We start from the raw sequence: 15,699 nt of genomic DNA on the forward strand, positions 1-15,699 counted from the left end.
ATTGAACTTTTCTAAGACTCTGTCCATAAGATTTATTGTTTAAGAGGTAAAATGTCATTGGAAAACATAGTACAACACCAGTGTCAATGGAAAACAGTAATTATTTAATTTAAAAATATATCAGGAGATTATTTAGTTATGGCAAGAGCAGGAGGGAAATTGATATACATATGAGTGTTAAGTAAGGATTGTAATTTTGGCTTTTAAACGAGGTAAGAAAAATGATTTTATCTAATGATACAAAAATTCTAATGTACATGCTGAGTTTATTTTGTATACACATATATAAGTATTTTAATTTTGGTTGCACTGGGTCTCCATTGCTTTTGCTCAGCTATCTCTGCTATGGTGAGTGGGGGACTACTCTTGGTTGTGGTGCGTGGGCTTCTCATTGTGGTGGCTTCTCTTGTTGCGGAGCACAAGCTCAGTAGTTGTGGCTCATGGGCCCTAGAGTGTGGGTTCAGTAGTTGTGCCACATGGACTTAGTTGCTCCACACGACGTGGAATCTTCCCAGACCAGGGATTTAACCCATGTCCTCTGAATTGACAGGCAGATTGTTTTTCCAGTGTGCCACCCGGGAAGCCCCATATAGGTACATTTAGAAATATTTTATCTGGATGTTTGGCATCATGTGGGTTTTCTTTTTTAACCCTTCAAAGAGTCACGTTTATTTTTTAATCAGTGAAATTTATAAAGTTCTTTATATGAAGATGCTGTCTATATCCTTTACCTTTTTGATGACTGCATTAATAGAAAGTGCTTTCCCCTGAAATTCCAGTTGCAGGAGTTTAGAAAACACTGATAGAAGATGATCATTGTTAAGCTGTTTCCTAGTATAATTTCCTTAGAATTTTCATTGATTTAACTTTTATACGTGGTTTCTTTCCTGACCCAAAGTTTTAATGTTTGCTTTAAATAACTTTGCAGTTAGCAGTATCCCAAGCGGCAACAAGACATTCTAAAATCTAGAGCTGTGCTCTTCAGTAGAACTTTCTATGGGAATGGAAATATTCTTTATCTATGTTCTCCAATATGAAAGACCCTTAGCTACATGTTCTGTTGAATACTGGAAATGTGGTTGGGTAACTGAGAAACTAAATTTTTAACTTTAATTAAATTTAAACTCAAATTGGCACATGTGGCTAGTGGCTATTGTATTGGACAGTGCAGTATTAGTGTTAGTATTAATAATAGATTTGACCAGGTCTTGACAAACTTTTTCTAAAAGGTCACCAGATAGTGAATGTTTTTTGGCTTTGCAAGTCATATAGTCTCTTGCAAGTACTCTACTCTGCTCTTGGAATACAGAAGCAGCTGTAGACAACATGGATTTAGCTGTGCTCCATTAAAACTTTGTTTATGAACACTGATGTTAGAATTCCACACAATTTTCAAGTTGCATGAAATGAATCTTTCTGATTTTTTTCAACCATTAAAAAATGTAAACTCATTCTTAGTTCACAAGTCATACAAGAACAGGTGAAAGCTGTAGTTTGTAGAACCTTGACTTAGAGTATTTATAAGTAGCAAAGATAGAGATGTAAAAGTTCATGTATTAATTCAACAAATACTTATTGAGTGGCTGTCACAATGGGTACTATTTTGAGAGCTGAAAATATAGCAAAAAGCAATAAAAATTACAGCCAACATCCATGTTTTCATTAAGTTTACATTCTGGTGGGGTGGGGAGGAGACATTTTAAAAGTGAACAAATAGGGACTTCCCTGGTGGTCCAGTGGCTAAGACTCTGTGCTCCCAATGCAAGGGGCCTGGGTTCCATCCCTGGTCAGGGAACGAGATCCCACCTGCCACAACTGTGAGTTCACATGTCATAACTAAAGAGCCTGCGTGCTGCAATGAAGATCAAAGGTTCTGCATGTCACAGCTAAGAGCTGGCACAGCCAAATCAATAAATACTTTTTAAAAAATGAATAAATATACATCAGGTGGTGAAAATGAAGAAATTGTATGAAGAAAATTTTATAAAGTAAGAGAAAAAAGTGACGATGAAGGATGATATCTTATTATAGAGTAGTTAGGTAAAGCTGGTTTTATAAGGTTACTTTTGAGCACACACCTGAATGAAGAAAGGAGGTAGGGCAGGTGGCTATCTGAGGGAAGAGCATTTTGGTCAGAGGGACGAGTAAAACCAAAAGTCCTGAGGCAGGAACATGCTTTACCCAGTTCAAGTAATAGGAGAGGTAGAAAACTGACAGGAATGCTATCTCAACAGAATTAATCCACTTTGGAATTTTCCATCATTTGCACCATATGTATTAATATCAGTAAAGGGAATTAATATTTTTGTCAAAAGAAGCATAGGGACCTTTCCTTCTTAGCTTTCTTTTTTTTTTTTTGGAAAATAGTTTAAAACTATGTTGACTGCCAACACATTAAAAATACCCAAATGGACCCCACCATGGAAATTTTTGAGTCTTTTTTGAACTGAAGTATGAAGGAATGACAAAATTATCCATTAAAAACTGTAAAACTTTTGCTGCACTTATAAATATTTAATAGGTTTCTGGTCTTCAGGTGGGAATTCCTTTATCATCTATTCACTACTAGACTTCACATTTTTATAAAGATGTTTACATTCAAGAGGGGAAAATACACTTCAGTCTCCTTTGTTCCTGTATTTTAAGTATTTTTTAGCACCTAAGAAGAGCATCCATATAGCCTGATTATAGATGGTTTTCTTTTCTTTTTGGCTGTGCCACAGCAGATGGGATCTTAGTTCCCTGACCAGGGATTGAACCTGTGTCCCCTGCAGTGGAAACGTGAGTCTTAACCACTGGACTTCCAGGGAAGTCATAGATGGTTTAAATGTCTCCTTCAAACTTTGAATACTCGGATAGTCAGATCTCCTTTTTTTCTTGGAAACTATACTCAGTTCCTTCTGGTGTTATACGCCGCACAAAGGCTGCTTGAAAAAATATTGAGAGCTATTTAAATGTCATTGTCAGAGAGTTTAAGAGGCTCAGGGGACTAGGACCTTTTTTCTTTAGGTCACCAAATCAAAAGCCATCTTGCTCTGTAATAACTAAAATGTGTTTTCACATGAAGATTGTTCGTGTGAAACTTTTGAGCTACTTTTCTTTCTTTTTGTTTTTTGTTCAGAATCCCTTTAGTGTGCAGTTAAAAGTTTCACAGTTAGCTGAAAAAAAAAAAAAAAGCTTTTAAAAAACTCCCACTATCAAACTTACAGAAAAGTTGCAATACAGTACAAAAAAACTTTTTTTTTTCCGGAAATTTTGAGAGTAAGTTGCTGACATAAAGCCCTATCCACCCTTGACTACTTTAGTGTGTGTTCTACCTTCTCCTACATAACCAGGAAACAACTATCAAAACCAGGAAATTAACACTGGGACATTACTACAATTTAATCCTCAGACCCCACTCAGATTTCTCCAGTAGCTTCTTTAATGCCCTTTACCTCAGGAGAATTCAGCTCAGAATCACGTATGCATTTAGTTGTCACGTCTCTTCCCTGTCCTTCAGTCTGGAATAGTTCTTCAGTTGGTCATGACTGTGACACTTTTGAGAATTACAAGCCAGTTATTTTGTAAATTATCCCTCAATTAGAGTTAGTTTTCTCATGGTTAGATTTAGATTGTGCATGTCTGGCAGGTATATTACAGAAGTGAAGCTGTGTTCTTTTCATTATCAGTGGACACATAATTTTCATTTGTCCCATTACTGATAATGATCACTTTACTCAGTACAGTGGTGTCTACAAGGTTCTTCACTATGTAGTTTCTCTTTTTATCTTTGTAATAATATTTTGAGAAGAAGCATTTTGCAACTATGTAAATTTTCCATTTGTTACTGGACTTTACATTTATCAACTACTTATTAATGTCAATATGGACTCATGAATTTATGCTTTTTAATAGGTTGTAATCCAATACTATCATTATAACTTTTATGCTCCCTTGTCTCAGATTTGGCCAGTGGGAACCCCTTCAAAATAATTTCCATATCCTTTTAATATATGCTCTTGTTTCTGTGAGCACTTCCTTGCTTTCTGGCACAACAAAATGTTCCAGACTCATCTGTACTTTCCCTCCCCCAGTGCTGGAGTCAGCCATTTCTCCAAGGAATATGGTTTCTATAAGTTGAGAATGATACTTAGAAGTTAATATCCGTATCCTGAAAGCTGTTGTGATGTCACTGCTCCCAGGGGCTCTCAGTGGACAGAGCTAGAGACCAGGTGTGTTATACCATACATATACACACATTTCCATCTATATTTTGTATCAGTTTATGTATAGTCAAAGCCATGTGTTCCTGCCAGTACTTCCATTTCCAATATAGGACCACAGGTTTCCATATTTATAACTCCCTTCTCTGACAGAGAAAAACCTGGGTCTCATTATCCTTATTATGTTTTTCTTACTTAATCAATCCTCCTTTGTATAAACAGTCATCCACTGCCACTGCCATTTCCTCTTCAGTGAAGATTCTTACCTTGCCTCATTTGGTTTCTGACATCCTGTACTGCAGGCACTCACCTACGTGGATACCCTTTTCTATTAGGGTCTGATGGGCTTCCCAGATAGCTCAACTGGTAAAAATATCTACCTGCAATGCAGGAAACCTGGTTCAAATCCTGGGTCGGGAAGATCCCCTGACGAAGGGATAGGCTAACCGTTCCAGTATTCTTGGGCTTCTCTGGTGGCTCAGACGGTAAAGAATCCACCTACAATGCAGGAGACCTGGGTTGGAAAGATCCACTAGAGGAGGGCATGGCAGTCCACTCCAGTATTCTTGCCTGGAGAATCCCCATGGACAGAAGAGCCTGGTGGGCTACAGTCCATGGGGTCGCAAAGAGTCAATTGAGCAACTAAGCACAGCACAGATCCCAGTGCAAAGCTGCCCTTAATATGTGGATGCCCTCTTCAACCCAATCAAGTTCTGACACTTTGCCTTGGATACTCCCAAACATAGAAACTCTCCTCACTCCATTTGGGCTCTTTGGTGCCCCCACTGTCCCTATGTGGGTGCTTTGCTAACCCTGTCTACTCCCTGAAATGAGAGCACCCCCAGGCATAAATGGCCTCTTCTCTATGCTCAGGCTCTGACTCCTCATGCTAGGCCATCTCTTACTTGGGTACGTTCTTCATCACTCCAGCCCAGGTGATTCTCCTGCCCTTCTCGTCCTGCTTAGGCTCTGACTTGCCAATCTGTCTGCCCTTCATGTAGAATCCCTCCTCATCTCATGCTAAATGTGCATCCCACACAGGCACACTTTTCATATTGGTTGGTCTCCAACAGCCTACCCTGGCCTGTCCCTATTCCTTGTATGGACGTTTCTTTCACCCATCTTGGGTTTTAACACTGCATATTAGGCTGCCCCTTTGCTTATTTTACAAAAGGCTTCCCTGGTGGCTCAGATGGTAAAGAATCTGTCTTCAGTGCAAGAAACCTGGGTTCAGTCCCTGGCTAGAAAGATCCCCTGGAGTAGGAAATGGCAACCCAGTCCAGTATTCTTGCTTGAAGAATCCCATAGACACAGGAGCCTAGTGAGCTATAGTCCATGGGGTCGTAAAGAGTCGGCCATGACTGACTGACTGACTAATGCTTGTTTATTTTAAAAATATTTGTATTTTTCCTGCACTTAAGCTTTGTTGCTAACATCTAATGGGTGGTGTGTTAAACTTTTAATATTAGGATAGAATGTAAATGCAGTGACTGTATTTTTCAAAACAAAAATTAAAATATGTCTGAAATACAGATTATTTGAAATTAGTGGTATCTAGAGCAGTTATGGGTATATGATCACCATTGAAATAAAGAACAAATGGAGAGTTTCAATTTCTAGTAGTAGAGGAGGTTGGTCCCATTGAACCAACCTTCCAGCAGATAATAATTATAATTCTGGACAAAATATGAAAAATCTTTTACCTGCAGGCATTGGAAAATAACCAAAACCAACCTGTTTTTAAGGCTGTTTTGCTCAAAGGCAGGTCCCAGTTTTAGCATCTGGGTGACCAAAACTTGAATAGATAATCCACAGTTTTACTGGCTTAAAAAACCATAGCAATCACAAGCAATCATAGGAAGCAAAGGGGGAAATCCTAGAGTGGAGAGGGTAGAGAGGGCCTTTTGTGTATAAATGCTCTAGCTGGACCAAATCTTTAGCTACTCCTTGAACTATACTTGTATGAGTCACACCCTGAGCAGTCCATCTGAGGTGAAAGTAACTGAACAGAGATTTATGCTTCTGCAAGAGTACCAGTTTGTGCCAGTTTTCCTAAGGCTGTGAAAGTGCTGTAGTCTTGGAAAACCTTCAATCCCAGGTATACTGGGACAATTGATTACCCTAGATGCTTCCCACCACAAATGAAACAGAATATGAGTTTAACTACATGCTTTAAAAAGTAAAGTAAACAAAGAAAATCTCCTATATCCTTCAAAGGAACATAACAAACTCCAGAAATTCTGTAACGTATCTTTATAATTTTCAGGGTACAATCCAGAATTATTAGGTTATTTGAATAAGCAGGAAAATGTGACCCATACTCAAGAGAAAAGGAAATCATAGGTGACTAACCCCAAAATGATATAGATATTAGAATTGGAGGACAAGCCTCTTAAACAAGTATAATAATTATACTCAGATGCAAAGGAAAATGTGCTTGTAATGAATTAACAAATAGGAAATCTAGCAGAGAGACTGTGTAGTGCGCTCAGTCACGCAATCATGTCCGACTTTTTGTGACCCCATGGACTGTAGCCCACCAGGCTTCTCTGTCCATGGGATTCTCCAGGCAAGAATACTGGAGTGGGTTGCCATTTCCTACCCCAGAGAGAGACTATAGAAAAGATGAAAATAGAATTCTAGAACTAAAAATTACAGTATCTGAAATAGAAAACTCACTGAATAGGCTTGATAGTACATTAAGATGACAGAAGAAAGGATAATGAACTTGAAGATTGATTAATGAAAGTATTCAATCTGAGCAACAGAGAAAAGAACTTTAAGGGGAAAAGAACAGGACCTCAGGAAAATGTAGGAATATGAAAAAATCTAATGTAGATGACGTCCTTGAAGAAAAAGGGCAAAAGAATGGAGGAGAAAAAGAATTTGAAGAAATAATAGCTGAAAAATTACCAGGTTTAGTGAAAAACACAATTTTACAGGTAAGGAGTTTGGTGGACCCATGTGAGATAAATGCAGATAAAATCACACCTAGGCATATAGTAGTTAAACTGCTAAAAACTAAGGAGAAAATCTTGAAAGCATTCAGAGAAAAAGAATATATAAAGGAAAACAGTGATAGAAAATATTCTTCTCATCAGAAACAATAGAGGATAAGGAGATAGTGGAATGCCATCTTTAAAGTGACAGAAGAAAACTGTCAGCCCATAATTCTATGTCAAGTAAAAATATCCTTTAAATTTTAAGGCAAAATAAAGATATTTCCAAATAAATGGAAAGTTGAGAAAAGCTGTCATTCATACAGTTGCACTAGTAGATATGCTGAAGAAAGATCTGTAGACTGAAACAAGACAATACCAGATAGGAACTCGGGTCTTTATAAAAAAATAAAAATACCAGAATAAATGCAGAATAGTAATTTTTTCCTCTTAATCACTTTAAAATATAATTTTGGCATGGATTCTTTTTATTCTCCTTGAGACACTTTTTAGGAAGGATGTAGAGAATAGTCCTGCTCTGGAGAGGAAATCGGCAACTAAATCTTCCAAAGTGGTATCCTTATTAAATTTAGAATGCTCAAATCTGAAAAAAATTTACTCTAAAAAGCTAATATTTATAATCCTTTTCGTTTCAGATATAAAACCAAATGTGGAACTGAAAAGCACTCAAGAGCAGTCTGTGCCCACAGGTAACAACATCATATCTTTCCTCTCTAAAAATATACCTTTACTGAATAGTTCAAATGAAGGGGAATATTCTGATTGCAATATACATGCTATGGAAATGGGTTGTGGAAAAAATGAAGTCGTGTCTTCCTGATACAAAAATAATGCATCCGTTTAGATCATATAAGTTATCTGACATCACAGAGCCAAACCACCCCACCCAATGTTTTTTTATTTTTTCACTGTTGTTTTTTTTTTTTTCTTAAAAAAAATTTTCAGCTGACTCATTTGAATTAAGACAGCTTTTGTTGAACAATATCATAGCTTATAAAACTTGTGCTTTTCACTCAGGAACAGTGGTCAGTAAACTTTATTTGTAAAGGGCCAGAGAGTAAATATTTTAGACTTTGTGGGCCGTATATGGTCTCTGTTGTATATTCTTCTTTATATTTTTTACAATCTTTAAAACTGTAAAACCATTCCTACTTCCTGGGTCTATATATTAATAAAAATAGGCCATGGCTAAATTTGGCCCTAGGCCATGGTTTGCTGACCCTTGCTCCAGAATAAACTATATACACTTAAAATAATCTATTTCCTAAAAATAAATTCTGTGTTTCTCTATTGATATACTCACTTTGTTTGAATCAAAGCTTTTGCTATATTACAAAATTTACCACACAGGTGTCTTTATTTTACTCTGAGTTGTAACCTTATGTTTTAATTGAACATGTACCTCATATCAGTTGTTCATATACAGGGCTCTGTGAATCTATCATTTCAGGCTTGAGAAAAGAAAACTATTGTTTAGAGCAGTGTCTTAGTGTCTAAGAGTATATGATATGCAGAAATGAGAAACTTCACCTGAATCCATGACGACTGCATTTTCAGGACCTCTTCGTCATGTATCTTGTGTGATACGTTTCCATTTTACTCCTATATTCCAGTAAAATGTCCTGTTCTCCGTGTTCAGTCATGCTTGCAGCAGAAAGGAAGCCACTGCAGTTTCCGTCACCTCTCCTGTTTCAGCTCCTTAGTGCTGCAGGGTTCAGTGTTTTTGACTGTTTGTTGCATGTAATAGGTTCTCAGCAAATATTTTATTGACTCTTGGGAAGGAGTTTGATGGCAAGTGGGTCTTTTCTGTTCATTTCTTTTGTTATCATTTTTTTTTTATTAAGCTACCATGCTTATATGTGAAAAAATTCTAGCTATGTCATGCCTTCTTCCTTACTTCTAGTATTTTCGATATTTATTGTAAAAAATTGTGTCTTTGTTAAACTTAATTATTAGCAAGTTTGTTGTTTATTTAACCATGCTTTTTATCATATCTACTGCCTTTTACTTAGAAACTCCCATAGCACTTTGTATTTCCCTTAATCTCTTGTCCGAGTCTACATTTTAGACTTATCTCTTGTCTGAATCTTGCATTGTATTTGTGGGTTTGTTTTATCTACATCTGTAAATTATCAGCTCTTTGAATACAGAAATTATGACCTATTCATATCTGTAGCCTTGTCAACATTTAGTAAATGTTTGAAGAAATAAAAGAATTTGGGGGCTAGTATGCTTTCCACAAAATCATATTTATAATGTGAACAGAAAGGGAAAATAGAATTTGGTGTTCAGAAGCTTATAGGCTTCCTCTCGGGAAAGCATCTTTCCCAAATTGAATTTTGCCAGTAGTCTCAGGCTCAATATTTCTCATCACTATATGTTAATATTCTTGGTCTTAACATCTTACTGAATATCCTGAAATACACCAAAGGAGAGAGAATTTCTATCCAGAAGGAACTTGAGTGGAATTTAAGGTGAAAGAACTATTCAAGAAAATGATGTCTAATTGAAAGGCAAATAAACCTTGGACATATTTCTAAAATTTCACATATATCTTGCTTGGGTGTATGTGAAAGGATATTGTCTATCACTTAGGGATTGGATAAAGCTGAAACAGGTTTATAAAAATCCTTTCAAATTACTTCATAGTTAAAATTCTTTTTATCTCCTAGAAGGTTCAGAGCTTTTGAATGACTACGATTTAACCAAAGCTCATGAAACAGAAAATGTGGATGGTACAGAAGGCCCAGCCAATGAGGATGAAGACATAGGAGGTGAGCCATAGTATACAGACCAGAACTAAAGAGACGGTTGGGGCTCAGTATGGAGAAGAAATCAGGAAAACTTATATATGTGGATTGAGTTGGGAGGAATTCAGTTTTATTCACTTTACAAATATTTGCATTTAATAATTTGCTGTAGGATATCAGCAGATTTTGAGAATTTAAGTGTTCAAGCTATAATAACTTCATAAAAAATTTTTTAAATTACTTTTATTGGGGTATAACAGCAAAAGAGACACAGATGTAAAAAACAGGCTTTTAGACTCTGTGGGAGAGGCGAAGGTGGGATGATTTGAGAGAATAGCATTGAAACATGTATATTATCATATGTGAAATAGATTGCCAGTCTAGGTTTGATGAATGAGACAGGGTGCTCAGGGCTGGTGCACTGGGATGACCCTGAGGGATGGGATGGGGAGGGAGGTGGGAGGGAGGGTCAGGATGGGGAACACATATACACCCATGGCTGACTCATGTGAATGTATGGCAGAAACCACCACAATATTGTAAAGTATTAGCCTCCAATTAAAATAAATTAAAAAAAAAGAAAAAAAACCTTTTATTGGGGTATAGTTAATTTACAATGCTGTGTTAGTTTCTGCTGCTACTGCTGCTAAGTCGCTGCAGTCGTGTCCGACTCTGTGCTACCCCACAGACAGCAGCCCACCAGGCTCTCCCGTCCCTGGGATTCTCCAGGCAAGAACACTGGAGTGGGTTGCCATTTCCTTCTCCAGTGCATGAAAGTGAAAAGTGAAAGTGAAGTCGCTCAGTCATGTCCGACTCTTAGTGACCCCATAGACTGCAGCCTACCAGGCTCCTCCGTCCAGGGGATTTTCCAGGCAAGAGTACAGGAGTGGGGTGCCAAGTGTTAGTTTCTACTGTACAGAAAAGTGAATCAGTTAAATATAAATATATATCTACTCTTTTAGATTCTTTTCCCATATAAGTCATTACAGAGTATTTAGTAGAGTTCCGTGCGCTAACAGTAGGTTCTTATTAGTCATCTATTTTATATATATAGTAGTATGCATATGTAAATCTCAATCTCCCGGTTTATCCCTCCCCTCCTTCCCCCTCAGTAACCATAAGTTTGTTTTCTATGTTTGTGACTCTATTTCTGATTTGTAAATAAATTCACTTGTAACATTTTTAAAGATTCTACAATACGTGATATCATATGGTATTTGTCTTTGTATCTGACTTATTTCACTCAGTATGACAATCTCTAGGTCCATCCATGTTGTTGCAAATGGCATTATTTCATTCCTTTTTATGGCTGAGTAATATTCCATTGTATATATGCACCATATCTTCTTTATTCATTCATCTGTGATGGTCATTTAGCTTGCTTCCATGTCCTGACTATTGTAAATAGTGCTGCAATGAACATTGGGTTTCGTGTATCTTTACAATTTATGGTTTTCTCTGAGTATATGCCCAGGAATGAGATTGCTATATCATATGGTAACTATATTTTTTGTTTTTTTGAGGAACTTTCATACTCTTTTCCGTAGTGACTGTACCAATTTATATTCCCACCAATAGCATAAGAGGTATTCCTTTTTTCCACACTCTCTATAGCATTTATTGTTTGTAAGTTTTTTGATGATGGCCATTCTGACCAGTGTGAGGTGGTACCTTATTGTAGTTTTGATTTGTGTTTCTCTAATAATCAGTGATGTTGAGCATCTCTTCATGTGCTTTTTTGGTCATCTGTATGTCTTCTTTGGAGAAATGTCTATTTAGATCTTTAGCTCTTATTTTGATTCAATTGATTGCTTTTTTGATATTGAGCTGCATGAGCTATTTGTATATTTTGGAGATTAATCTCTTGTTGGTCACTTTGCAAATATTTTTTCCCATTCTGTTGGTTGTCTTTTCATATTTCATTTTTTAAAATAACATGTTTATTTTACTCTTTTCTGTTATTAAAGTAATACATATTCATGATAGAAAGTTTGTTTAGGATGTTTTCCACCAGTTCTCTAGATACCAACTGGGCATCCAACAATTCAATTCAATTCTTATGCTAATTTCTAGAATTATTACAAAACTCATAGAACTCAGCCACAAGACTGCCCTCACTCAGACTTCAGTTGAAAGTTCCAGGTCCCCAGGTTACCTGCCCTTCTGTCCAACTTGACTACAGATTTAGGATTTCCCACACCACCCTCCCTTCAGGTTTGATCGTTTGCTAGAATGACTCACAGAACTTAGGAAAACCCTTTACATACTATTACTGGTTTATCATAAAGAACGCAACTCAGGAATAGCCAAATGGAAGAGGTACATAGGGCAAGCTGTGGGGTGGGGAGTGCAAAACTTCCATGCCCTCTCTGGGCCAACCACACTCTCAGCAGCTTGATGTCATCACCAGACACTCTTTGAATCTTACGGTTCAAAAGTATTATAGAGCTCAATCTCCAGTTCCCCTCCTGGAGGTTGGTGCGTGACACTGTAAGTTCCAGTCCTCTAATCACTTGGTGTTTCAGGTGACCTAGGCTATTTAGGGGCTGCAAGCTAAGTTACTTCAGTAGCATAAACTCAGGTATTATTGAAAGGGGCCTGTTATGAATAACAAAAGACATTCTTATCACTCAGGGAATTCCAAGGGTTTTAGGAACTTCAAATAGATGGGGAAACAATGGAAACAGTGAGAGAGAATTTATTTTCGGGGGCTCCAAAATCACTACAGATGGTGATTGCAGCCATGAAATTAAAAGACGCTTGCTCCTTGAAAGAAAAGTTATGACAACCTAGACTGCCTATTAAAAAGCAGAGACATTACTTTGCCAACAAAGGTCCATCTAGTCAAAGCTATGGTTTTCCAGTAGTCATGTACAGATGTGAGAGTTGGACTATAAAGAAAGTTGAGCACCGAAGAACTGATGCTTTTGAACTGTGGTGCTGGAGAAGACTCTTGAGAGTCCCTTGGACAGCTAGGAGATCCAACCAACCCATCCTAAAGGAAATCAGTCCTGAATATTTATTAGAAGGACTGATGCTGAAGCTGAAATTCCAATACTTAGGCCACCTGATGGGAAGAACTGACTCATTTGGAAAGACCCTGATGCTGGGAAAGATTGAAGCTGGGAGGAGAAGGGGATGACAGAGGATGAGATGGTTGGATGGCATCACCGACTCAATGGACATGAGTTTGAGTAAACTCTGGGAGTTGGTGATGGACAGGGAGGCCCGGTGTGCTGCAGTCCAGGGGTCGCAAAGAGACAGACACGACTGAGTGACTTACTGAACTAGGAACTTCATACCAGGAACCTGGGACAGAGACCAAATGTATATTTTGTCTCTGACCACTAATCTCTTATAGCAAAAGCATCATATAAGTCAAAAGATACTGGTACATCACTAGAGTCACATTCAGTCATTAATTACTCTAGTCCATCATCATATCATATGAAAATGTCTTCAAGGGTGAGACCACTCAGATTTGTGTGCTTCCATTTGATCTTGTCAAGTTCCAAAGCCACAAGTAGTCTCAGCAATACATGGTTTCATCTTTTCAAGCATCTGGTGTAATTGAGCTAAAGTGAAAGTTGCTTAGTTGCGTCCGACTGTTTATGACCCCATGGTCTGTAGCCTGCCAGGCTCCTCTGTCCATGGAATTCTCCAGGCTAGAATACTGGAGTTACCTTCTCCAGGGGATCTTCCCAAACCAGGAGCTGAACCCTGCTGTCCCGCATTGCAGGTGGATTCTTTACTTTCTGAGCCACCAGGGAAGCCCATAATTGAGCTAAAAGATGGTATTATTCCCTTGCTCTGAGCCTCTGTTGAGATTGTAATATGATATTAGATTTCCTTCATTTGCATAGCCCATTGATTCATTCCTTTACCCTGAACTACTGTTCCTCCTTCTCTCCATTTATTTATACCTAAACTTTTCCACATTTGGAAGGAACTTTAGATTTAGCAACTGTGCTGTTCTAGATTTCAGGCAACATACTAGTGTAGTAAGTGCTTCCCCTTCAGTTCCTTTCTAGTCATATAGGGTAGAATTACTTAGCTACATAACCACTGGGCTATTTATTTTTACCACGGGGCAATAGCTACTTTCAAGTGTTAACCTTGATTTTGCCAAATAGAATGAAGGCACTACCTGCCCTGCCAGGCCTTTAGGAATCCTGACATAAAGGTGTAAAACTATAGTTACAATTTCTTGCCTGTTTCTGGCACTTGTAGTTGCATCCCTGGTCCTGTGACCACAGGGCATCAGATTGGAAAGGGAAAGTTGAGGTATATGGAGAAGAAAACAAAAAGTACGTTTATCATACCAGTGTCCTCTCTCCTTGGAAAGAATCATGTAGTCAGACCATTATTTTCCTCTCATGAAAAAAATTGCATAATCATACCAGCAGCCTCTCACCACCCTCTCTTCCCCAGAAAAACAGAGGAATCCATTTGTGGGAACAACGCTGCCTTAGCTCCTATTATGTTGTGTCTTTTTTTTTAATGTTTTAATTTATTAAAATTTTTTTGTTGTGGTAAAAGTCACATAATATAAAACATACTGTTTTAACCATATTTAATTATACAGTTGAGTGGCACCAAGTGCATTCACAATGTTGTGCAACTCTCACCATCATCCATCTCCTGAATTTTTTACCTTCCTAAATTGAGACTCTGTCCCCATTAAATACTAACTCCCCGTTCCCCATCCCCACTCTCTACCCCCAGCCTCTGACTCCATGAATTTGACTGTTCTAGGTGTCTTGTGTAGATGGAGTCAAACAGTATTTGTCTGCACCTGATGTATATTGGAATGCATTTTAAGGTCAACTTAAAATTTAATATATATCCTACAAACAGATTGTATCTTTTTTTTTTTTTACTGTTGAAAACACGTTAACCAAACCCTCATGCCTCCATCTCCCCCTGTTTTAAACAAGGAGTATTTCAAATGCTTGTTCCAATTTTCTATGAAACTTATTCCGAGAAGAATCTCTCTGACTATTCATTATTTGGCATTATGAGCTGTAAAGTGTGTTCCTTTCTCTGATAAAATGTGATTTGATGATCCAAATGTGTTCAATATCTTCTATTGCGATTCTTTTATAGTACTTGGACTCTGCTTCTATCACCAGGTAAGCAAAACTCAGTAGAGAGTCAATGTCTAGTCTGTCAAAACCCATTTGTAGCCCTGCTGGGGCTACTGACATTGGTTCAGTGTAATCCACCTACCAGCTATGTGTGGGGTCTTCCCCCTGAGGAATCCCCCCATAGCCATCTGCAGCCTCTGTTTCTCTTGTTGGCATACTGAACAGTTCTTGTTGGCATTTTGAGCCTCAAAGAGTGCAAAAGGAATATGTCCAAATTCAGCCCTCTGCACTACTTTGGTCCCCAAATGTCTACTCATTTCATGGACCCAGGTTGCCATCTCAAGCTAATATACCAGTATATAAACTGGATGACTGATCATCATCTAGTCTGGAAGGAGATTCTTCTGTTGAACGTCAACCTGTCCTGCTTTAATGTACTCTCCAGTTTCCATAGTGATTTCTGCAGGGTTCTACTCCATGTGGGCATCCCTTTAATAGGCCAGATTTCTATTGCCTTCTGCCTATCAATATGGCCAGGTCATTGACCATCACACATTAGTCAGGTAAAAACCAAAACATAGAGGCTTTCATTATTGTTCAATTCTTCCATCACTGCTAGGAAAGCAGCATGTAATTCATCCCACCAAACTGATTTGTTTTTACCTTCTTCAATCAGAAGATTGAAGAAGGTCTTTCA

At 37.9% G+C, this 15,699-nt stretch overlaps 1 protein-coding gene across 2 annotated transcripts in view; it reads left to right on the forward strand.

Annotated features, from left to right (window-relative positions):
• Positions 1-15,699, forward strand: part of IKZF3 (IKAROS family zinc finger 3) — a 94,269-nt gene that overhangs the window by 18,199 nt on the left and 60,371 nt on the right. For both annotated transcript variants that reach the window (XM_086357836.1, XM_086357840.1), the window contains 2 exons: positions 7,801-7,854; positions 9,838-9,939. In XM_086357836.1, coding sequence (XP_086213962.1) covers positions 7,801-7,854; positions 9,838-9,939 — 156 coding nt within the window. The remainder of the gene's footprint in view (positions 1-7,800; positions 7,855-9,837; positions 9,940-15,699) is intronic.

Source organism: Bos grunniens, chromosome 19, assembly GCF_055505025.1.
Source record: "Bos grunniens cultivar Pamir isolate PY7600 chromosome 19, Bosgru_T2T1.0, whole genome shotgun sequence".
Classification (NCBI taxonomy): Eukaryota; Metazoa; Chordata; class Mammalia; order Artiodactyla; family Bovidae; genus Bos; species Bos grunniens.